Raw genomic sequence first — 24,271 nt, forward strand, 5'->3', positions numbered from 1 at the left:
GACTCTGATGAACCCGGATGTACTGATCGACCAAAATGTTTCGCCAGCAGTGGATAGTTTGGTTTCAGAATCAGACGCAAGTATGTATTTGTTTATTTGTTTGTTTATTTTTTTAGTCTTATTATTATAATAAAGTTTTTTTTTTTTTGTTTTATTTTACAGATGTGGGTTTTGGATCTGGTTGGGCAATAAGTCCTTCTAATTCTGATCATGGAAGTTATGAAACTTTGCAAATTGGTAATTATGATGGGTTTTTTTATTTTTTTTAAATTAAGATGAAAACATGATACATTAAGTTAATGTTTTTTCTCTTTTTTTTTTTTTAAACATGATTTTATTCCCAACAATGCAGACAGAAACCATGTTCAAGACATTTTTGACTGTGCTCGGGAGATTCATGTGGCCTCGGGGAAGTTGTTTGAACTTTTGCAGAGTCATATGCCTATATAATATTGTTTTGACAATGCATTATTGTGTATTTAAATGTTTTTGTTTTTTTTTTTATTTTAAATAAAAAAAAATATGTTTCATCAAACTGTTAAATAAATATTTTCTCTGTGTAACTGATAATAATATCATATTCTATTTTTTTTAATTTTTTTTTTTTTTAAAAAAAAACAAATTATGGGAAAATAATGTTATGATGACTAAATAACATGGCGAAAATGTTTAAACAATAAAAATTTAAACCAAAAAAAAGGTGATTTGCAGCTTTCTAATGCTTCTGTTGTACATTATATTTCAACAGAAAACACATTTTAAATTAAAAAAATAAGGGAAAAAAAACATTAATACATCATCATTAATTTTTTTTATTTTTACTTTACTACAAATAATGATTTTTTAAACACAAAATAGGTTTGTCACATAAAAAAATAAATAAAAATTTACAACTGTCATTCTATATTTTTTGGAATTTATGTGATTTAATGTCATCACATTACAATACAAAATCATACACAGTAAACTTTAATTAGCTTACTAAGCTAACTGGAACAGAAATGTTTAGTTTAAACAAACTATTATCGGGTCTTTGTATGGGCTTTTTTACCACACCCTTTTTTAAAGGGGTGATGGCGAGATGATTTTTGTCTCAAATGACGGACAATGGGTATATTTTCAGATTCATTAAACTCATTGTCCGTCATTTCGGCAGAATTATCAAGTGGCACTTCTTGAGTATTTGTGTCTGAAATAGGGGAAACTGTGACATCAAAGATTTTATGGTCTAATTTAGACAATGTTCCAGAGATTGCGGCATTCAAAACCGACAAAATCCATTTCTCGGCAAGTAAACCCGAATCATGGTCAATTTGTTTCATCTTTTCATTGACTAAATAAGCAATTCCGCAAATAGGGGAAGTGTTGTTCCTTTCTAGTAATGTTTTCGCTATTGAAACAAGTTGTGCAACACCACTCATTGGATCTGGTGTAGTTTGTCTTGGATAATTTCTTCGAGGCAAAGCAGGTGAGGGACGAGCTTCTGTATCTTCTACAGTGTTGGATGTCGATGGTGTATTCGTAGGAATCGCATCCACGCCAGATTGAGTGTCTGATGGACCTTCATGAGTGCTTTGATCTTGGCTTTCTTGCGAATTCTGTTGGTATTTATGAAAAATAAAAAATCTTGTTATATTTTGAAAAGCAAAATTTTATTTTGTTTTTGGATATGATTTTTGACCATCAAATAACTTTGATTAAAAATGACAAATAGTACATTTGTAAACACATATTTGATATTGACAATCATTTTGCCTTCTAAATTGTGAGTATAATTTAACAAACCAAAAAACAAAAAAAAAAACTTGCCACAAACATTAAAAACAGTTCATGAATTAACATGTGGCATTAAACATCGTTACCCAGAACAAAAATTAACCACAAAAAACACAAAAAAAACCATACCGGTTCAACAGCTGAATCAAGATTATCCACTTGCTGTTCTTTTTCAAGTGGTGGAATTAATGTGGTTGATGCTCTGGGAAGCTCATGGTCCCTAGTGAAGAGTAGTAGATCATAATACCACAATTTCGGCGTATAAATATCTTCGGAACCACAACCAGATTTTTTTGATTCAGCAACTTTATTTAACTCTTTTTAAATACCGTTCGAAGTGCTTGAAGTTTTTTTCGCACAAGAAGCTCGGATGCCTTGTGTGGCTCATGATGGGTATTGTACACTTCAATGAGTTTTTTATACGCAGCTTTTTTCATGAATTTGTTACTGTATTCGTGGGATTTAACTTGCCAGAGACATGGATGTGCCCTGTATTCCTCTATGAATGCTCTGATGAACTCTTCATTAGAGCCAGACATTTTTTCTGTTTGTGGTTAGTCTATGATTTAGAAAGAAAAAAAAAAAACAATGACTAGCCATTATAAAATATTTTAACATAAATAAACAATCACTTTAAGCACGAATACATCAGATTTGAACTTGATAAGTTAAAGACAATAACATGATATTTGTAGGTATTAGCAAAACAATTCCAAATTACAAGATTATACAAAAAAACAAGCAAAACACTTACCACACGTGTTAACGCACAAACAAAGGCAACACCAAATGCTGAGCAGACCGTCGCAACTTAAATAAGACACGAACACCAATCCAAAGAAAGGAGCCAAGATGCACGATAAGTATTCTTGAAAACAAGGACTGAATTTGGATGCGGCAGGAAAACACAGAATGTATGACCTACAAGTGACAGAGACAAACATTAAAAAGTAAGCCACAGCAGGGACTAAAAAACCAAACAAAAGGAAAAATAGACTAATGACATGTTGAAGGACAATTCACAATGGTAATCGCACAACAATCTGAACAATCTGGTATGGTTGTTTAAAACGCTCAGTAAGTTGACGGGTGTAAATTCAAATGAACAATTACGGAAGGACCGAAGGATATCGCACCTGCGAGGGGGCGTGCCGAATCGCATCTGCGTCGCACCAACATTGTTAGCAAGATCGCAACGTGCAAAGCCCGCCTTACTGTAGCTTTCATGACAGCCTTGACGGTGGTTGGTTGGAGCTGTTTGGTGGTTTGATAAAAGTGCCATTTTGATGCTAAAATGCCAAAGGCACGTTCCATATAGCAACGTGCTCTGGCCAATGTGTTATTAAATTGGGCTTTTGAGCTGTCCAGTCCACGTCTTGGATAAGGACGCATCAAATGCCTCGACAAGGCAAACCCCTGATCTGCAACCATGACAAATGGTGCATTAGGGCCATTAGTACCAGGTAAAGGTCTGGGTGTAGGCAAATGTAGGTTGTCAGACACTAATCGTCTTGCTAAACGTTAGCTTCTGAATATTCTCGCATCAGAGGCACTGCCATAGGCACCAATATCCGCAAACATGAAACAGTAGTTAGGCTAAGAACGCACTTTGCGTCGTCCAAAACGCAGGTCAAAACGTCTATGGTGTAATTAATTGATTTGACCAAAGTTGCCTTTTTCAGAAATTTAGCGCTGAAAACGCATGCGTATTTACCGCGTATTTGATGCGTTTTCATCGGTTTTTGCATGCTTTTCCACCTGCGTTTTGACAGATGCGTTTTAAACATCAAGACACTGCTAAATAAAGTTTAAACAGTCAAACACAATGAAAAAAGAGAAAAAAAAGGAACAAATATATATTTTTTATTTTAATAAAGAAAAAAGATATATTTCATAAAATTATAGCGCTAATATAATATTTATTGCAAAAACAGCTATAAATTCTTATTTTTCTTAAATTTAATTGTCGGACTATGTGTGTGTGTAAAGGGACATGTGAAATCATTATTTTGTTGTCCAAAAATCATGCGTTTTGGAAGTCCAAAACGCATGTTTTCTGCACTGAAAAAGAAGGTAAAATGCAGGAATTTGAAGGAATCTTGGTTTTTGCCATTTCTTATTGACTTCAATTTTAGCAAAATGCACCCAAAGTGGCAAAAACAACTGACATGCTGCTTCTTTGAACGCATGGTTTTTGCCACAAAATATGCAAATTAAACGCAGCGTTTAGAAATGCAAAGTGCAGTCTGAAAATCACCATTTTCCATTGACTTTGCTGGAAAACCAAAACGCATGCCTTTTGGCATGAAAAAGGTGCTTCTCAAAACAGACCTAAAACGCAGCTGAAACGCAGGTAAAAACGCAAAGTGCGTTCTTAGCCTTAGTGTCTACCAAAGCCAAAATAACTACAGAAAAAAACGTATGGAAATTAAAAAATCTTGAGCCAGAGTTCGGTGATTTCTTCACTCTAATGTGCTTTCCGTCTATGGCACCAATACAGTTTGGAAATGATGTCATCTGAAAAAACTCTTCTGAAATGCGCAGCCAATCCTGTGATGTAGGCTGCTGCATGACTTGATGTTTAAGGGTTTCCTATAGCACAGTGCAGGTATGCAGTATGATCATGCCAATGGTCGATCTTCCCAATAAAAATTCAAAATGTAGACTGCCGATGGATTGGCCAGTTTGCAAGGTAACTAAAAATGAAAAGGACATGACATTACTAGGTATATTTATGAAAGTGGTATATGGTTTACTTACTAATGTTTAATACAATGGCTGGATATATACAATGTGTGTCAAATTTATTATGTTTATTTTTGAAATCTGAAAAAAGTCGTTTTTTTCCATATTGGAAATTTACTTAAAATTTTGTTTAATAAACATGATATTTTGAGTGTTGAATCTGGTATCCTTTTTCTATTGCAAGTTTGAATGGGAAAATTAGGCAATGTGACCATGTTATTTGACTCTAAAGTGCAGTTATGGTATATTAAAAGGTAGTATCAATCATACATTGAGGTATGTGTTTACATCAGGGTTTTAGCAGCATCTGTGAACATAGAAACACATTTCAAACCAACACATTAACATCTGTGTATACATTTTGACACCTACCGTAAAGTAACAAACAAGCGTTCCTCAGGGGAGATGCTGAGCCGCATACATGTGTCTTGATGCTTCATTTGTTGATACACTAATCCAAGGATGTTGTCAAATGATGGGATGGTGATATGGCAGTATGCTTGGAATTTAGGTGGAAATTTACGCATTTCTCCATAAAGAATATTAAAATGGCCATGCGTCTTCCTTAGTTTGACAAGGAGGTGGATCCACATCCTCTTTTCAACAGGTGGTTCTTCTTCAATCATATGTCTCCTAACCCCAAATCGCCTAGATATCAACCACAGCAAATACATGGTTGCTTCATTGGAGAGAGACATTTTGCGGCGAAAATCAATGTTTTGAAGAGTTTTTAAACCTTATCCAACGATGTGGGACCTCAATTGACCAATTTAGAACACCAGGATCTCATGATGAAGGCTTAACAACGTTATTTGGTTACGAATGCGGATCTGTAAAAACGGACGTCACACGGATGAGATACGTACGTATTGTATGCTAATACGGACCCTCCACACGTACACTCGGAGAGCATATGCCATCATGCGGATGCCATACGTACCGGAGAAACACCCATAAAAAACGGAACACGGACCCGAAAAACGGACAATGTCACACGTCCGCTTTTTATGCGGAAGTGTGTTTTAGGCCTAACACAGCAATTAATCTGCAGAAACTATATCACGCACCCTGATAATACGCTGCTTTTTATAGTGTTATTTTTAGTTCTTTTTGCTGCTCTTTTGGTGTTACGCATGCAATATCTTACATACCTCTTGTGTGACCGCTGTTTATAATCACTATCTTTACTCTGCTGTAAGTGCGAGTCCTTTTTTTGCCATTTTTGCAAAAAGTGCAACGTCCCTTTAAGACATTGAACTTTGAATTTATGGACTACAAATTGTGATACAGGTCTATTAAGACACCCTGATAACATTCCCAGGGTATGATCAGCAGTTCATAGGGTTTTGGTTGTTCTGGTCCTCTCATTAGCTCCATTTTGCTGCTGTCTTTGATGTTTTCAGTACCTAACATCCCTCCTGATTGGGCATTGATTATAGTCATTACCTGCCTTGCAATATTTACCTGCTTTCTCTGCCATAGAAAAAAACGTTAAGTGATTTAAGGGTTTTCCAGTGTAGCGTGCTGTACAGACACTCACATGGAAAACCAAGGGGGGAGAAGGGCCCTATATTATTATATTACCTACTCTGTGATACTGGGATACCAATTATAGATATTAAGATACTGCAGTAAAGTAGAGTGGCTGCTGGTGTGCCACAGACGTGAGGTACCGGCAGTGCAGTCACTCTTGAGTGGCTTCTGGTGTGCCACAAAAGCATGGTACCGGCAGTGCAATCACTCAAGTGGCAACTCGTGGGCCCCAGACGTGGGGTATCACGTAGTAGCCACTATTTACCTTGCGCAGTGTCGAGTGGTGTGGTGCAAGGTAAGGTCCTACCCTTGAAAGCAACATGGATGCAGAGACATAGTTCTTTGTCGTGTGGTTGTTGTCATTCCGAGTTGTTGCAAGGATAAGAACTACACAGAGTAGATCCTCATCCAGTAAGGATGAGGATGTGGAGATATGGACTCCTGCAATTGATGTTGTACAACACATAAAAGGCGCAGAAGCTATCAAAGGCTGTAGACCAAATTGGGAAAAGGTGAATGCAGGTATGAATGGAACACTGGATGAACAAATGTGGCGCCCCTGACCTGGTCAGGCACCACTGAGTACTGCACCCAAGTCGGGTCAGTACAATACAGGTAATCCTGATGGCTGATAAGCGTGTGGACACACGGAACACTAGTAACTAGGAACACACACACAGCTAGAGGGGACCCCTGAGCAGACTCAGGGAGGGGGCGGGGCCCTCGCCTCCCAGCTAGTGGTGGGTGGCGTCACTGGGAACAAGGGAGTTGTGCAGAGGCAGCCAAAGGAGAAGGAAGTGGAGGAGTCGCGTCTGGAGGGCAGAGCAGTGAGCAGGGCCCTTACAGACACTGCACCGTTCGTGGCTGCTGGCGGGGGAGAAAGGGCTACCTGGTAGTGCCGCCCGAAAACTACCTGAGGCCGGAGTGCAGAGAGGTGGCCGAGTACGGGGACTGCCAGTAGACCCTGCCCGCACGGGGTTACAGGTCCCCAGAGCAGGGGCCCATTCAGTTGGCCTGCTAAACCTGCAGGTGGGGGGCACTCCATGCCCTTCATCAAACCAACACAGAGTCCGGAGCCACGTAGCAACGAGAGGGCCCATAAGTGGAAGAAGGCAGCAGCCAGAAACACTTGGTCCAGGCTACAGACAAAGGGCCAAAAAGGGGAGAACTGGCAGAAGCAGCTTCCCTGGGTGAGCCCCACACGACTTCAGGTCGGGGCCACCTCAAACAAAGAGGGCTAGGAAGGCGAGCTAGCAGCCACCCCGACGTCAGCCAAAGGGATACCCGGTTCCCCTCCTGGTTCATCACAGCATCGCCCCAGATACCTCACTCTTCTAACAACAAACAGTGAGTAAAACCCTGAAAGACATTACTGCTGTGTGTGTGGATTACTCTGCGACTTGCTGCACTATACACCTACACCGGGCCCTGGGGCCAGCCTCACTCTCGGGAGGCCACCACATCTGACTGCACCTACCATCAGCCCCAGGTGTCCCTTAAACTGTAGTGGCGGTCGTCCTGACCGCAATACCGAGAGTGGCGTCATGAATTTCCCATTGAAGTTAACCTACCTGTTATCCAGCACTGTGGCGTCCCCGAACAGGATCAGCGCTCCTGGGGCGTCACACAAACATGGCAGGATTTCCTGACTAACTGTAAAGGATGGCTAGAGGACCATAATAAGTTTGACCAGGCCATAATGTGGTATGAAGTAGTCCAAGAAATGACTAGGACTGAACATAAGCAGAGGCGTATCTAGGGGGGATGCTGGTGGGGTATCTGCCCCGGGGGTGCAACAGTCAGTGGGGTACTGTCGGGCTGCCTGATGCGGCTGTGTGAAAGTCTGCCCGGGGGCTGCGTTTGCGGCCCCGTAGTGGGAGACGGCCATTCTCTAAGCGCAGCTGTCACACTGACAACCACACTCGTAGAAAGTGCAGCGCGCGGCTCCCAGTACTCAATTGTCCTTGTATCTGTCAGATGCGAGGACAATTGAAGCGGTGATCGCTAGTGCTGACTTACGGGTCAGAGCGACGGCTGTTATGTGATCAGGTCAGCTTATCACATTGCTGACCCGGAAGTCAGGGCCGCAGCGCGGAGGTGAAAGAGAACGCTGATAAGTGTTCCCGTGGAGCTGTGAAGACAAGAAAGAGGGTGGGGGAGGGAACTATCTGTGGACAGAATATGGTGGGAAGAGAGGATGGGGAGGGGGAAAAATCTTGGGACACAGTATAAAGAGAGAGAGTATGAGGGGTGATGCATGGGGAGAGGGAGGATGAGGGGTGATGCATGGGGAGAAAGAGAATGATGGGTGATGCATGGGGAGAGAGAAGATGAGGGGTGATGCATGGGGAGAAAGATGAGGGGTGATGCATGGGGAGAGAGAAAATGAGGGGTGATATATGAGGAGAGAGAGTGTGACGGGTGATGTATGGGGAGAGAGAGGATGAGGGGTGATGCATGGGGAGAGAGAGGATGTGGAGCAAACTGGAAAGAAGTTTGGAGGACACAGACTACACAGGGCACCGTATAAAGACTGGGCAGTATAAGGGGACATGGTGTAAAGGACAGTGTGAAGAGTGTGCTCAGTATGGAAAGAAGTGGGCAGTGTGGAGGGCATGTACCATAAGAGGGAGAGTGTGTGGGTCATTTTTTGTGCAGAGAACACAGTGAGGGGCCATTATTTATTCTGGGGCACAGCATAGGGCAGATATTTTTAAGTAAAAGTATTATCATTCTGCTATATTTAGGGGCATCGTGTCGGGATGTGCTGCAGAAGATCGGAGAAGATGGAAATCTGCAGAAACGAGATGTGAATGTGAAAAGTAATCATGGCGTCAGGATAAGATAAAGAATAGAAAGAAACAACTCAGAGACAATCATCTATAACGTACCTGAATGTAAATGTTTATTTGTGATACTGACTATGTCTCATCATTAGGCCTCGGTCCCACTTGCGCATTGCTTCTAAAGCCCGCTTTACACGCTACAAGATATCTTACGATGTGTCAGTGGGGTCACGTCGTAGGTGACGCACATCCGGCATCGTAAAATATGTTGTAGCGTGTGACAGCGATGTGCAATTGCGATTGAATGAAAAACCGTTCATCGCATGCACGTCATTCATTCCTGAACGTCAAGTTGTTCATCGTACCACATCGCAGCGTGTGACACCCCGGGAACGATGAACTGCAGCTTACCTGCGTCCTGTAGCTCCCGGCTGACAATGCGGAAGGAAGGAGGTGGGCGGTATGTTTACATCCCGCTCATCTCCGCCCTTCCGCTTCTATTGGCCAGCTGCCGTGTGACGTCGCTGTGACGCCGAACGTCCCTCCCACTCCAGGAAGTGGACGTTCGCCGCCCACATCGAGGTCGTATGGAAGGTAAGTATGTGTGACGGGGGTTAATCGTTTGTGCGGCACGTTCAACAAATTGAACGTGCCGCATATACGATGGGGGCGTTGCAAATCGCATACGATATCGTATGCGAAATTGCAACGTGTAAAGCAGGCTTTATGTGAGTGAAATGGGACCCCCACTGATCAACTGTTCTTGGTGCAGGTGGCCAGAAATTCTTATTTCTGAATCTGCTCCGTCCTCTGATAAGTGTCCGCGGCTGGGTACTCCACATCCACCTCATTGATTTTAATAGTAGACTGCTGCCACTATCAGAAGACGGAGCAGATCCAGAACTGAGCACTTCCGGCCATCACCGACACGGCACCTAGAACAGGCAAATGGCTGGGGAGCCAGGTGCCAGACCCCGACCAATCAGTCATTGGTAACCTATCCTAAGGAAAGGCCTTCAATGTTAAAGTAGTGGACTATCTCTTTAATAAAGTCTTGTGCCATGTGACAAGTTAAAGGTCACTATGTTTTATTTATGTTGTTAGGAGCATTAAAAGGGTTGTCCAAGTTTGTAATGAGTCTGCAGTCACTCCATGTGTTACTCTGTGACTGCAGCCTTCTAAGTTCTCATAGTGTGCACACTGACAGTTTCCCAGAGTCATAGAGTCCGCTGCTGCATTAACAGAGAACTGTCAGTTAACAACACGTTCTGCAAATCTCTGGGATTTTCAAACACTTTTGCCACTGGATTGTCCACCGGCTGTGACACCTCTGTGACATCCCCTTACTATTTTTGTGTGAAATGCCTACAGCTCTGCCTCAACTCCAGAGGTTCTGAGGCAAAATCATCACATATAAACAACAGAGAAAGACAGGCATGAAGAATATATATTTACATATGTACCACCCCTGTGTCAGCAGCCGGGCTGCTCGGATCCGGATCCGCGGTGGCTCGAGGGTTCTCCGGACCCGGGTGTCGTGCGGCCACTCGAGTAAAAGGGGGTGTATTTACAGGGGATGATGTGGAAAGTTTGTGATGCCACCCACGGTGTGTGGTAAGGGGGAATACCACCACTGCTGATGGGAGTATCCGGTGGCGATGGAGTGGGCAGCCAGGTGTTTAACCCCTCCGTGGGTAGGGGGGAATGCCCCGGGACTCGGTGAAGGCGACAGGAGGGTGCCGTTGGGGGATAAGGGTCACTTGCGTACTCACTCAGTCTAATAACGCTGACACCGACAACTGTAGTAAACCAAAGTTCTGGACACCGCTGCCGCTGGGAGAGAGCACGCCTGGATCCCGTGCTTGTTGGTGTTGCCTGTTAGTCTGTGACCTTTGCTTGGCACCTTTGTCTTCTAGTTGATCCCTTTAGTGTAGAACTAATCGGGTCCCGCTCACCAGTATGGCTAACTGGGTGAGCTTGCTCTCAAGGTTCACGCTTGGGATTTTCTTGATCGTGTAGTGGAAAGTTCTAGCCCCCTCGTTGTGCTAGTACCCCGATTTTGGAGTGGGTGGAGAACGGATCTTAAAGGCTCCGTCCTCGTCGGGTAAATTGTCAGGACGCCTGAAGCTACTCCCTGACCTAGGGTCACGTACCTCACCGTGCCCTGGCCCCTGCCCGGAGATGGCACAAGGCCGCCGGCTGTCCTCCTTGACAGTCCGTGCCCCTTGTCACGATCCCCTGCGAGCAGGGTTCCAGCTCCTACCAGGTCCAGACCAACGTCTGTCACCTATTAGTCTCAAGGAGCCGTGCTCCTAACCTCTCCTCTCGAGAGTCACTCCACAACTGAACTGCTCCTGACACTGCTGATCCCCCCTTAACCAACCCCCCAAGTGGGCGACCCTATTCCACTCAGGCCGTCCACTGGTGTGTCTCGTGGGTGTGGTGCAGAGTTTTCCTAAGATTTTGATTAGCTTGTTCTTGGCAACACCAAAGGTTAGGGATCGGTAACCAAGGAGGTGGATACTGCACAGAAGGGCAGATTGCACAGTACCCGGTGACGTCCTGATAGGCCTGGGCATCACATTCCCCCTTGGTTAAGCGTAGCTCATCCCCGACCTACAGGACATCAGAGGTTTATTTTTTTTTTTTCAATTGGAAGAAAAAAGGGTAAAACATTTACTTACAAATACATCCCACATTAGGGAGGCTGGTTACTTAAATGTTACTAAACTTTATTAAGAGTTCATCTCCCAACGGTGGAACGCTACCAGTTTCAGTAGTAGCGGGGACTCAACCTGCTCTGTTGCAGCCCCTTCCTGCGACAGTCCAGTCCCAATGTCCCGGATCCCAATAACCCGCCACCCAAACAACCTGACCTCTGGATACCTATCCACGGGTCCATGACCAGGTTAAGGTCCCAGGTCTTGTGTTAGATGACTCTGGTTGGCACAGGAGGTGCAACTATGTACAATACACAAGTTCGTGTTGATCACGCCAGTCCTGTGAAAATGGTCCATTTTTACTATGTTTGTTTGTTATATATATATATATATAACAAAGTCCATGTACCGGGTGTACACACTGTAAAGACTCTGGTTGCAAATTAGGTAACTTCTGCATTAATTTAAACCCTGATTGACTATGCACTTATTCACTAACCTTTTCCATATGGAAAATAACAAACTGTGAAAAACAATAAACGAAAATACCAATACCTAACAGTTCTATGGCATCGTTAAACCACTGGTATTTTTCAACATTCTTAAACTACCGGGTCCCGTAGCCACGCCTCTTTACGGCCACGTACTACCAAGCTCTAAGCACGAGACACTGCTCTCTCAAATAATCCAGCACGGTCACATATTTTTTTAAGGTTTTACTGAACTGGTTAAGAAGGATGCTGCAGAGCTGGGGTCGTAGAGCTCACTCTTTCACTGTGAGAGTGATCGCTGAGGGTTGTGGGATCTCACAACCTGGAAGTTCCTTTTGGGGGACATTAGGGACACTTTTGGCACTGCATTATATTTAAAAAATTCACTAATCTGTGGCTCTTCACTGTTTTAGTAAATAATAAAAGCAGCCACAGATTTGTTATAAGCACTATTTAAGGGGAAAGTCATCAAACACATTGCACTAGAAACTGGGGGATATTACCCCTGTAACAGTGTCAGCAGCAGATCCCCCATAACAGTGCATCATGACAACATTTTTGCTTCAATCGTTTTCCCTATTTTTCTCCTTCAAAACCTAGGTATGTCTTATGGTCCGAAAAATACGATGAGTTTAAAAAGAGAGAGAATTTTTCTTTCCCTCACCAATTCTTACTTGAGCAATTGTAGCTGATTTTTGGATAAACCCTTTGAATTATAGTACATCATGATGGCTTCTCCCATGTGACTCATCTGACAACAGGACCTGATTAATGATACAAAAAACATTTGGCAAATTCTGAAAACAAGAGAGGCTGCTCGGCTCTGGTGGTTTTCTGATTGTCGGCAAGACTTGATTTACCAGTTACACATTTCAATTATTGCAGCTTCTTCACATGTTTAACAAGATGTGATTTCTGACAATAACATTTTCCACATTCACAACATAAAAATGGTGTATTTTGTGTGATTTTTTTTTCATGGTAAACAAGACCTGATTTCCTAGTAAAACATTTACCACATTCTGGGCATGAAAATGGCTTCTCCACTCTGTGACATCTTTGATGAACAACAAGGTGTGATTTCTGAATAAAACATTTCCCACTCTGAACATGAAAATGGCTTCTCCCCTGTGTGATTTTTCTGATGTCTAACAAGGTTTGATTTCCGAATAAAACATTTCCCACACTCTGAACATGAAAATGGCTTCTCCCCTGTGTGTTTTTTCTGATGTTCAACAAGCTGAAATTTCCGAATAAAACATTTCCCACACTCTGAACATGAAAATGGCTTCTCCCCTGTGTGTTTTTTCTGATGTCCAACAAGTTGTGATTTCTGAATAAAACATTTCCCACACTCTGAACATGAAAATGGCTTCTCCCCTGTGTGATTTTTCTGATGTCTAACAAGGTGTGATTTCTGAATAAAACATTTCCCACACTCTGAACATGAAAATGGCTTCTCCCCTGTGTGATTTTTCTGATGTCTAACAAGGTGTGATTTTTGAATAAAACATTTCCCACACTCTGAACATGAAAATGGCTTCTCCCCTGTGTGAGATCTTTGATGCCAAACAAAATCTGATTTCCGAATAAAACATTTCCCACACTCTGAACATGAAAATGGCTTCTCCCCTGTGTGTTTTTTCTGATGTCTTACAAGGTCTGATTTCTGAATAAAACATTTCCCACAGTCTGAACATGAAAATGGCTTCTCCCCTGTGTGATTTTTCTGATGTCCAACAAGGTGTGATTTCCGAATAAAACATTTCCCACACTCTGAACATGAAAATGGCTTCTCCCCTGTGTGTTTTTTCTGATGTCTTACAAGGTCTGATTTCTGAATAAAACATTTCCCACAGTCTGAACATGAAAATGGCTTCTCCCCTGTGTGATTTTTCTGATGTCTAACAAGGTTTGATTTCCGAATAAAACATTTCCCACACTCTGAACATGAAAATGGCTTCTCCCCTGTGTGTTTTTTCTGATGTTCAACAAACTGAAATTTCCGAATAAAACATTTCCCACACTCTGAACATGAAAATGGCTTCTCCCCTGTGTGTTTTTTCTGATGTCCAACAAGTTGTGATTTCTGAATAAAACATTTCCCACACTCTGAACATGAAAATGGCTTCTCCCCTGTGTGTTTTTTCTGATGTCTAACAAGGTCTGATTTCTGAATAAAACATTTCCCACACTCTGAACATGAAAATGGCTTCTCCCCTGTGTGAGATCTTTGATGGAAAACAAGATCTGATTTCCAACTAAAACATTTCCCACATTCTGAACATGAAAATGGCTTCTCCCCTGTGTGATTTTTCTGATGTCCAACAAGGTGTGATTTCCGAATAAAACATTTCCCACACTCTGAACATGAAAATGGCTTCTCCCCTGTGTGTTTTTTCTGATGTCTTACAAGGTCTGATTTCTGAATAAAACATTTCCCACAGTCTGAACATGAAAATGGCTTCTCCCCTGTGTGAGATCTCTGATGCCAAACAAGATCTGATTTCCAAATAAAACATTTCCCACACTCTGAACATGAAAATGGCTTCTCCCCTGTGTGATTTTTCTGATGTCTAACAAGGTTTGATTTCCGAATAAAACATTTCCCACACTCTGAACATGAAAATGGCTTCTCCCCTGTGTGTTTTTTCTGATGTTCAACAAGCTGAAATTTCCGAATAAAACATTTCCCACACTCTGAACATGAAAATGGCTTCTCCCCTGTGTGTTTTTTCTGATGTACAACAAGGTGTGATTTCCGAATAAAACATTTCCCACACTCTGAACATGAAAATGGCTTCTCCCCTGTGTGTTTTTTCTGATGTCCAACAAGGTGTGATTTCTGAATAAAACATTTCCAACACTCTGAACATGAAAATGGCTTCTCCCCTGTGTGTTTTTTCTGATGTCTAACAAGGTCTGATTTCTGAATAAAACATTTCCCACACTCTGAACATGAAAATGGCTTCTCCCCTGTGTGAGATCTTTGATGCAAAATAAGATCTGATTTCCAACTAAAACATTTCCCACATTCTGAACATGAAAATGGCTTCTCCCCTGTGTGTTTTTTCTGATGTTTAACAAGGTGTGATTTCTGAATAAAACATTTCCCACACTCTGAACATGAAAATGGCTTCTCCCCTGTGTGTTTTTTCTGATGTCTAACAAGGTGTGATTTCTGAATAAAACATTTCCCACAGTCTGAACATGAAAATAGCTTCCCCCCTGTGTGAGATCTCTGATGCCAAACAAGATCTGATTTCCAAATAAAACATTTCCCACATTTTGAACATGAAAATAGCTTCTCCCTTGTGTGAATTTTTTGATGTCTAACAAGGTGTGATTTACAAATAAAACATTTCCCACACGCTGAACATGAAAATGGTTTCTCCCTTGTAGGAGCTGTCTCATGTTCCACATCCTTTCTGTAACTTTTATTTTGATTACAATTCTGTGATAATTCGTAATTTTGGACTTGTTTGAAAAGATCAGATGATAAAGCTTTCCAATGAAGGACTGGAGGTATATCTGGGACAGCAGCATGCTCTTCATATGTATTATGTGTGATAGTTTGATCATCTGTTTTAAATTTTGAAGATATTAGATGTCCATCTGAACTCCTGATACAGTCATCGGCTATAAATAAACACAATGTTATTATTTTTTAATCATATAATTTCGAAAGTAGATTTAGTTTTTTTAACCATAACATCAGAAATTAAATTAGGAAACAAATTATTCTGAATTTGTTTTTCAATTTCCAGATCTAAGAGTTACATCTTCGTTCTCTGGAATGTGCTACAGTAAATAATCTGATTGATTGTTGCAATGTGACTGTAGGATAATGAGGGACAGGGGGCTCCTATACTTTCCCTCATGCTAGGAGACCTTAGCTATCCCTAACCTCTGGATTACCCCTGAACGTGGAAGAAGGGGTAGGAGTAGGATGGAAATACAGATTAAGACAGACGGTAAAACCAAATTTCAGACACACCGCAAACTCACAGAAATAAACAGTGAGATACTAAGGAGAAAAGCAAGAGCAGGAAGGCAGAAATAACAAGAAATAACACCACAACTGCTCACAGCAATAATGCACAACAACCACTAGTTTGTATCACAACACCTCACCACACTTGTATAGGTAAATTATAGCTGGCGTTAATGGAATAGTCCAGCCAGCATATACAGAAGGGGAGCGAAAGATACTGGCTCCCCTACAGCATGTAATCAAAGACATTAACAAGGAGCCCAGCAAAGAATAACTCTTGCTAGTTTTACTAAGTATGTGGTTCAACACCTGCGTCTCACTGCATTGCTCACAGACATCAGAGAAGTTAGCAGAGTGCCAGAATCTGTAATTTCCACAGATCCTGATACCGCCATGACAGTTGGCGATGGCTGCAACCGTCTGGTTGTGACATTGATCCACAACATAGACAATTTCAAAAAGGTTTTTTTTCGAAGAAGACAGATGCCAAATATTTAATGGGTTTGTCCGGGAGTGTAACATTGATGGCCTATCCTTAGGCTTTGTAACCAAAGCAGGTAGCAGGGTCTGTGCAGATAAACATTAGGTCTCCAATTCATCAAGACCGGCGATGTACAATGAAAATTGATGTCAGGGACTGGCGTAAGATTTCTGGCATAGGGAACGCCGCAGTTTGTTATGAATTAGAGAAGCGGTGGCATCACACCCTTCTTCTGGCCTAGCTCTGCCCAATTTGGCAAAGCTGGTTAAAATTGGCGTGAAACCTCCAAAAGTTGCACAATTTATTTTTTGTACATTCATTTATTATTGACTGTAGAATGGCTATGACGTATCAATGTTTGGAATCAGCGGTACAAAAGGATGTTGATGGAATAGAGAATCATGACTGTAAGGCACTAGAGTGTTAATAAGTGCTGAGAAAACCATGCAATGTAAAACCAACAACGGTCATCGTAATCAAAGAAAACATGAGACTATAACAATATAACTCTACAGTGCAGCCAGGCCAACCATCTGTCCTTATAAAATCCTTCTCTGGTCTTCTTTCCAAGCTTATTGAGCAATTCACTGGAGGTAAAAAAGGGGTTTTCAGGTTCCATCTGGTACCAACCATCAATGATGTATTTATGTATTTACTATTGTCAAGACCAACATAATCCAAAAGCTCAAAAGGACCCATTGGGTAACGGGCCCCCAATTTCATTGCAAAATCCATGTCTTCCTTGGATGCATGACCTCTTTCATGAAGATGCACAAATTCCATTAGGTATGGTACCAGAAGACGGCTAACAATGAAGCCTGGGTTGTGTTTACATGACACAGGCGTCTTTCCCATTGCTTTACTGAAGTTTATGAGAGAGTGAGAAGTTGTTTGGCTAGTCATTGTTGTCTTTAATCAAATATTTTTTATTTTTCATTAAATATACAAAGCCAATGTCAAATTTTCAGCAATAATAAACATAACTACAAACTTTCCATTCCCAACAACCCCTCCCCCCTCAGCGTACATATTACCCACATCTATATAAAAGATTTCACATTTGTGCCTTTCAGTGACATATATTGGAATGTGTAGAACCAGGTATCCCTGCTCAGAGACCAACATCTCCCAGCCCTAATATTTATCCATACTGCAACCACGGATTCCACAGTCTATCAAAAAGTGCAAGTTGTTTCCTTTTCCCATATATACTTCTCTCCATCCAAGCAATATGATTAAGATATGCGATAAATTCCCCTCAAGTCGGTGGGTCCCCCTGCATCCAATGTTTGGCAATTACTTTCCTGGCCGCATACAGCAATCTGGCTATCACTATTTTAAAAATGTTGTCTACTCCGATTTCCTCCACATAACCTAGGAGACATACCAAAGGTTGTTTGGGAAGTTTGCATCTATAAGCTCCTTCTATTTTGTTAAGAACAGTTATCCAGAAAGACGTCAACCTGGGGCACGTCCACATCATATGGAAGATGCCGGCATCGTCTCCATTGCATCTAGGGCAGTCAGAGTTACTCCTCAGTCCCATTTTACACATAATTAGTGGGGATCTATACGCCCTATTCACCACATACAGATGGGACAATCTTGCTGGTTCACTTATTGATAATTTCGGTATGTACTCCAGGACACTTTCCCACACCTCATCAGTGATCCCGTCTATCTCTACCTCCCATTTAGTTCTAGTTCTTACTGGGTGGTTAAGCAAATATGTATGCAATAGATCCCTATATATAGTTGATATGATTCCTCTTGTGGGCACACTACTACACACATATTTCAATACTAAGTCGGCCTGAACCAGCAATGATTGTTTAACCCTCTGAGCCGCTACTGCATGTGCCATTCGTTTATAGTGGTAACACCCGGATGGAGATATCACAAATTCATCTTGTATTTGTGTAAACAGCTTCTAATGTCTCTGGTCTAGAATTTGCCACATATACCATATACCTTTACGTGCCCATTCCTTAATTTTGCCTATCTTATATATCTCAGAGCAGTTATCATTTTCCCACACCGGAGTGAATTCAGTTATTGCCGTAACCCCCCTCATCTGCTTGATCTTTCTCCAAATTCTGTTCATCAAATTAAGTGTAGGGTTTGTTTTCCCTTGTCTCCCAAATGATCCGTCCTCCAATCCTAACACCAATGGTCGTCGATGTAAAACATGCCCCAACAATCTAGATGCTGGATCCACCGCCACTAAATTCGCCCATCCCCTGAAATGTTTACTCTGAGCTGCCAGATAATATATTCCTGGATTGGGTAACGCTAACCCTCCCTCGTCCTTTGGTCTCTGCAACCTTTCACGTTTGAGTCTGGCTTGTTTGTTCTTTTATATTAGAGCACGGAACATAGAATCAATCTTAAAGTGACTCTGAGGGATACAGATAGGAGTATTGTGTATCACGTAGAATATCATGGGCATATTACCATTTTAATAAGGTTAATCCGTCCTATTACTGATAAATAAAGCTTATTCCAAGCAGTTATCTTACTACGCAGTTGGTTCAGCAAAGGGACTAGATTAATAGTGATGTAATTCCCAATTGGTAAGGATACCTGTATGCCCAGATATCTAAACTGGTCCACAACCCACAATCTGTTAACCTCATCACCCTAGGTAGACCCGTCTATTCCCGCGTCCACCTGGAAAAGGTTTGATTTGGTCCAATTTATAGACAGTCCAAAGATCCTTCCGAACCGTTCGATCACCTGCATGGCATGGCTCAATGATGCCCCTGGGTCTGCGAATAATAACAGAATGTCTGCATAGAGGGCTATCTTTTCTTCTAGAGGGCCATATACAAATCCCTTTATGTCTCTGTTCTGCCGTATAGCAGCCGCCAGTGGTTCCCCCGCTAGAGCAAAAAGGAGAGGCGAGAGCGGGCAACCCTGACGAGTACCCCTTTGTAAGTCCACTGTGTGTGACAACATTCCATTAATTCTCACTTTAGCCACTGGTCTAGCATATAACAGCTGTATCCAAGATGTAAAGTTAGGGCCAAATTCCATATGTCTTAGCGCTTCCCATAGATACCCCCATTCCACACTGTCAAATGCCTTATGGGCATCTAACGAAGCTATCACCCTCTGTCCTGGATTGTCCACCGGTAGCTGCATGTTAAGGTATAATCCTCGTATATTTTTCGCCGTAGATCTACTAGGCATGACACCCGACTGATCTGGGTGAATTCGAGCAGATATCACTTCGGTTAATCGATTAGAGAGTACTTTGGCCAAAATTTTAACATCAGTCGTTAAAAGTGAATTGGGCCGGTATGACTCGGGGAGTTTTGGATCCTTATCCTCTTTAAGTATTACTGTTATTATCGCCTCCCTCATAGACGCTGGCAGTGTCCCCCGCTCTCTTGCCTCCTCCAAAACATTCAACAAATTGGGTAAGAGTATTTCTTCCAGAGATTTGTACACCTCCACCGGCAATCCATCCACCCCTGGGGCTTTTTCATTTGCCATGCCATGCAAAGCTCTCTCCATCTCCTCAAGTGTAATTTGGGCCTCCAGACTGTGTCTCTCTGTCTATGCTATTTTGGGTAATGTCATTGTATCTAAGAAAATCTCTAGGTTCTGCTGTATCGACCCCCCTCTAGTGGAGTACAATTCCTCATAAAAGGCAGCGAACGTGTCCAAAATATCTTTCCCCTCCGTGACCAAATCTCCCGCTGTGGTGCGAATGCAGTGTACAAAGGATGGTTTTCTCTGGGCTGCCGTCACCACCGACAACAGGTGTCCCACCTTTTCTCCCTCCGCATAGACGTTCTCTCTGAAAAGCCTGTTTCCTGCTGCTTTCTTCAATAGCACTTTATTAACTTCTTCCTGAGCTGCTTTTAGCTTTTACCTATACTCTGGTGTGGGCTGTGCTACCATCTCTGCTTCTGCTCCCTTCAAAGCCTCTAAGCAATCAATTTCCCCTTGTCTACTACGAGACTTACACTGGCAAACGTCTCTAAATAAAAGGCCTCTAAGGTATGCCTTCATGGCGTTCCAAACTACCAAAGGATCCGCACTACCTCTATTTAAGGCCCTGTCACACACACACACACACACACACACACACACAGATAAACCTTTGGCAGATCTGTGGTTGCAGTGAAATCATGGCCATATTGTTCCATTTGTACACAGCCACAAACCTGGCACTGATTGTCCACAATTTCACTGCAACCACAGATTTATCTGTGTGTGTGACAGGGCCTTAAGGGTAAAATATTCCAGCATCTCACTAGATATACCGTCCATGTCAATACAATTTAACCAAACCGGGTGTAACTTCCATTCTCTTGTTAGCCTCTCCCCCACTCCTCGTTTTTTAATAGATATCAGGATTGGACTATGATCCGATATTACTCTAGTCAAATATTCAACATGCGCAATCCCAGAATCCATCAGATCATTTCCCAAGGCCAGGTCTATACGTGAAAGCGTACCAAGGGTCGCGGAGTGACAGGAAAACCAGGTCACCCCCAAATTTCTTATCCTCCAAACGTCTACCAACCCCAATTCTTGGATAAAGGTACCAAACCCTGTCGCTCCATCACTTCGCGTCTCCCGTGATTTTTTGCTCCTGTCCCAATATGCATCTATGACATTATTAAAGTCACCGACCAACAAGAATGGCAAATTCCCCCATTTAGCCAAGCGCTCTCACACCTCTCTAATTTTGGCACTAGTGTAAGGCAGCGGAACATATATAGCAGTAATGCATAGTAATTGTCCATACAACTTACAGATCACCATTACATATTGTCCCTCTGTGTCTATCCATGTCTCCACTTCTTCATATTGGGCGGATCTATGAACCAACATAGAGACCCCGCTAGCATAGGTAGAGAAAGTAAAATGATATGCCTTTTGCACCCATCGTTTGTTCAGTACATTCGTCGTTTCACTTGTCAAATGCATCTCCAATAAACACATTACTGATGGTCTCTGGTCTAGCATATATTTTATCATTGCATCTCTTCTACCTCTATCTGACAGTCCCCTTACATTCCAACATAATACTTTAATCTCCTCTCCCATATTGAATCACAGGTTATCTTTGTACAGGCATTTTGTCCCTCTGTACGCTGAGTCTTTCCCTTCCCTAGCCCTCCCCTTAGAACTGCCCAACTAAACTCCTCCACCTCCGATTTACATCTTTAACTCCCTTATGGGGAATGAGGTCTATCTGTCCTAGACCGGTCAACCTCTCTCCTCTTTTTCTCCCATACCAAACCTGTCTCATCCTAGTGAGCAGAACCCCCTAACTCACCTCCCGCCTTAACCATATTCGTTTTCATTTGCAAATTTCATATAATGTAAACAGTTAACCTGAAAATTTGAAAACTTAAATATTTATCAATCGCCGCTGAATGGCCATAAGAAAAAAGAATTATTATCGACCTCCTGTCATTGTCCAGCTTATTGTTAGTGAATTCCGCTGTCTCATCTAACACTCAGGAACAGGAGCAGGAGATCAACAATGATAACCCGGTAGAAAAAAAAAAACAAAAAAAGGAGGTACTGTCTCTACAACAAAGATGGGCCTATGAAGTTTCCTCCTCTTCTAGTGTATGCAATTGCTTATGAATAACCAGTCTTGAATCCCAGGAAAATCACGAGATTGCAATATCGCTCGTAGCTAGCTTCTATCCTTCTCCTGTTGCTTGCGGGCTTCCTTGCATTGATGTCTATCCACTTCATGACTTCTTCCGGATCAAGAAAGAAGTGAACCTTCTCCAGTGCTACTACTCGGAGTTTTGCTGGGAAAATCATGGAGTATTTAACCTCCAGCTCTCGGAGTCGTCTCTTTACCCTTGTGAATTGCATTCTTTGTTTCAGTACAGAGTAGTCAGGGTATATAGCTACTGGGTGTCCATCTATTGTCAGGGTCTCCATATCCCGTGTCTTGCGTAGAATAATATTCCGGTCTCTGTAGTTAAGAAGCTTCGCCAGCATCATACGAGGTCCCTTGCCAGGTAGCTGCGGTTGCATTGGAACCCTGTATGCCCTTTCAATAGCGTATAGCTATAATCTTCTCTTTAAGTCACATTTCTATGAAGTCAGTAGGATTTCTTCCCTCAGCTCTTTCTGGGATGCCCACCAGTCTTATATTGTTCCTCCTGGAACGGTTCTCCAAGTCGTCTGTTTTTGTGGCCATCTCAGATATCTGCTTCTGGAATTTTCTCTCTGCTTTTTGTAGTGCAACTATGTGATCCTCAGCTGTCCCCACTCTTTCTTCCACAGCACTGGTTCTCATATCAGCTTTCTTCTGATCTTTTTTGAGAGTAGCTATATCTCCCTTTATTCCCAGCACCTGCTGGGTTAAAGTTGTGAGGGCCTGTTTGCAGAAGGAGACCACCTGAAATACATCTTTAATAGTGGGGTTCTTCTGTATTTCATCTGCTGCCTGCTGCTCTCCTGAATCCTCATCCTGTTTATCTTCCCCTGATTCTCCCCTTGCTCCTTCAGCCTCCTCCGGGTCTTCCTCCTCCTCCCGTTTTCTTCCACCATCTTACCAGGCTCCCCCAGAGGTTCCTCCGATTGCCTTGCATACTGTGCCAGCTTTGCAGCCGCTTCCATGCGGCGCTGGCAGGCTACGTTTGCCTTCTCTGGCTCCTCTCTGACCTCGGTGCCATCTTGTAAGCCAGGCACTTTCCCGGCTCCCACTTCCTTCTGCCGCCGCTTGGTCATCTCGCTGATTCAGGAGCTGGAACTTCTTCTGCTGGGAGTCGGGTCCTTCCCTTGTCCTCCGGTGCCACTATACCCGTCGGCCATGCGGTGGTTCCGGCGGTGTCACGGTGAGTCAGCGGGAGAGTGTCTCCTCGCGTGCGCTCACATCCCGGTCCAGGCTCCGCCCCCCAGTCATTGGTGTCTTAATGACCTCCACCAGCTTCATCATTGGATTAAAGAAATGCAGCCCTCCGAACTGATCCTGCCTAGTTGTGGAGTTGGCTATGTCAGCTATGAGGAAGTGTTGCTGGCAAATATGGTGTGTTCTGGTGCAAATTTGTCCAGTGTCTTCATTAGTGCATTTTTCACTTCCATGTTTTCTATTATGACTTCTACCACCAGATCATTGCTGTGCACCACGGCTGCTGGGTCTGTGCTTGTGCTGAAGTATCAGAGGGTTTTGCTGATGAATTGTGAATCAGCCTCAGGCTTGTCCGCAAACATCTTCTTAGTGACCATTTTCAAGCTGTCTTCAATACTTTTGGCAAACTTTTTCAAGATGTCATCAGTCTGGTCCACAAAAACAACAGTGTGTCTGTTTGCTGCAGCCACCTGCACTATCCCGGCACCCATCAGGCCTCCTCTGATCACAGTCACGTGCTTGATAGTTAGCTTGTTCGCAGTGGCGCCGGAGGCCATACATTTTGCTATGAATTACCAGTAAGAGGAGGCCATGTCTGCTTGTACTGCTGGGAGCTGAAGGACATGCGAGTGAGGTCACCACAGTGCACTGTGATGATTTAGTCGCACAATCTTTTTTCACAACTCTGTGTTGCATAAAAAATTGATTGAAAAGTGATTTCTGTCAGAATTCTGGCATAATTGCTTTAAAGAAACAAGGTCTAGGTGTCAAATCTCCTTTTGTAGGTGTCTCCAATCCTTCCAGGGTAGTTTCCCAGTAGTTCACATTCTCTAAAGCAATAATTTTATTAGATATTTTTTGTTAGTTTAAAAATTTGGTATTTAAGTGTGCGGCTGTAACTCTTTGTTTCTATTATTCAGACACACACACACACACACACACACTCACACACACACACACACCAGCC

General features: G+C 42.6%; 1 protein-coding gene and 1 pseudogene across 1 annotated transcript in view; both read right to left on the bottom strand.

Moving 5' to 3' along the window:
* LOC142260752 (uncharacterized) overlaps window positions 1-24,271 on the bottom strand; it is a 62,222-nt gene that overhangs the window by 36,659 nt on the left and 1,292 nt on the right. The window contains exons 5-9 of the mRNA XM_075332075.1: window positions 13,102-15,630; window positions 12,871-13,037; window positions 12,000-12,023; window positions 6,362-6,544; window positions 1,052-1,598 (exon numbers count right to left, since the gene is read on the bottom strand). Coding sequence (XP_075188190.1) covers window positions 1,052-1,598; window positions 6,362-6,544; window positions 12,000-12,023; window positions 12,871-13,037; window positions 13,102-15,630 — 3,450 coding nt within the window. The remainder of the gene's footprint in view (window positions 1-1,051; window positions 1,599-6,361; window positions 6,545-11,999; window positions 12,024-12,870; window positions 13,038-13,101; window positions 15,631-24,271) is intronic.
* LOC142260747 (hydroxyacyl-coenzyme A dehydrogenase, mitochondrial pseudogene) lies at window positions 16,960-23,861 on the bottom strand (annotated as a pseudogene).

This window comes from Anomaloglossus baeobatrachus, unplaced genomic scaffold (genome assembly GCF_048569485.1).
Source record: "Anomaloglossus baeobatrachus isolate aAnoBae1 unplaced genomic scaffold, aAnoBae1.hap1 Scaffold_177, whole genome shotgun sequence".
Taxonomy (NCBI): domain Eukaryota; kingdom Metazoa; phylum Chordata; class Amphibia; order Anura; family Aromobatidae; genus Anomaloglossus; species Anomaloglossus baeobatrachus.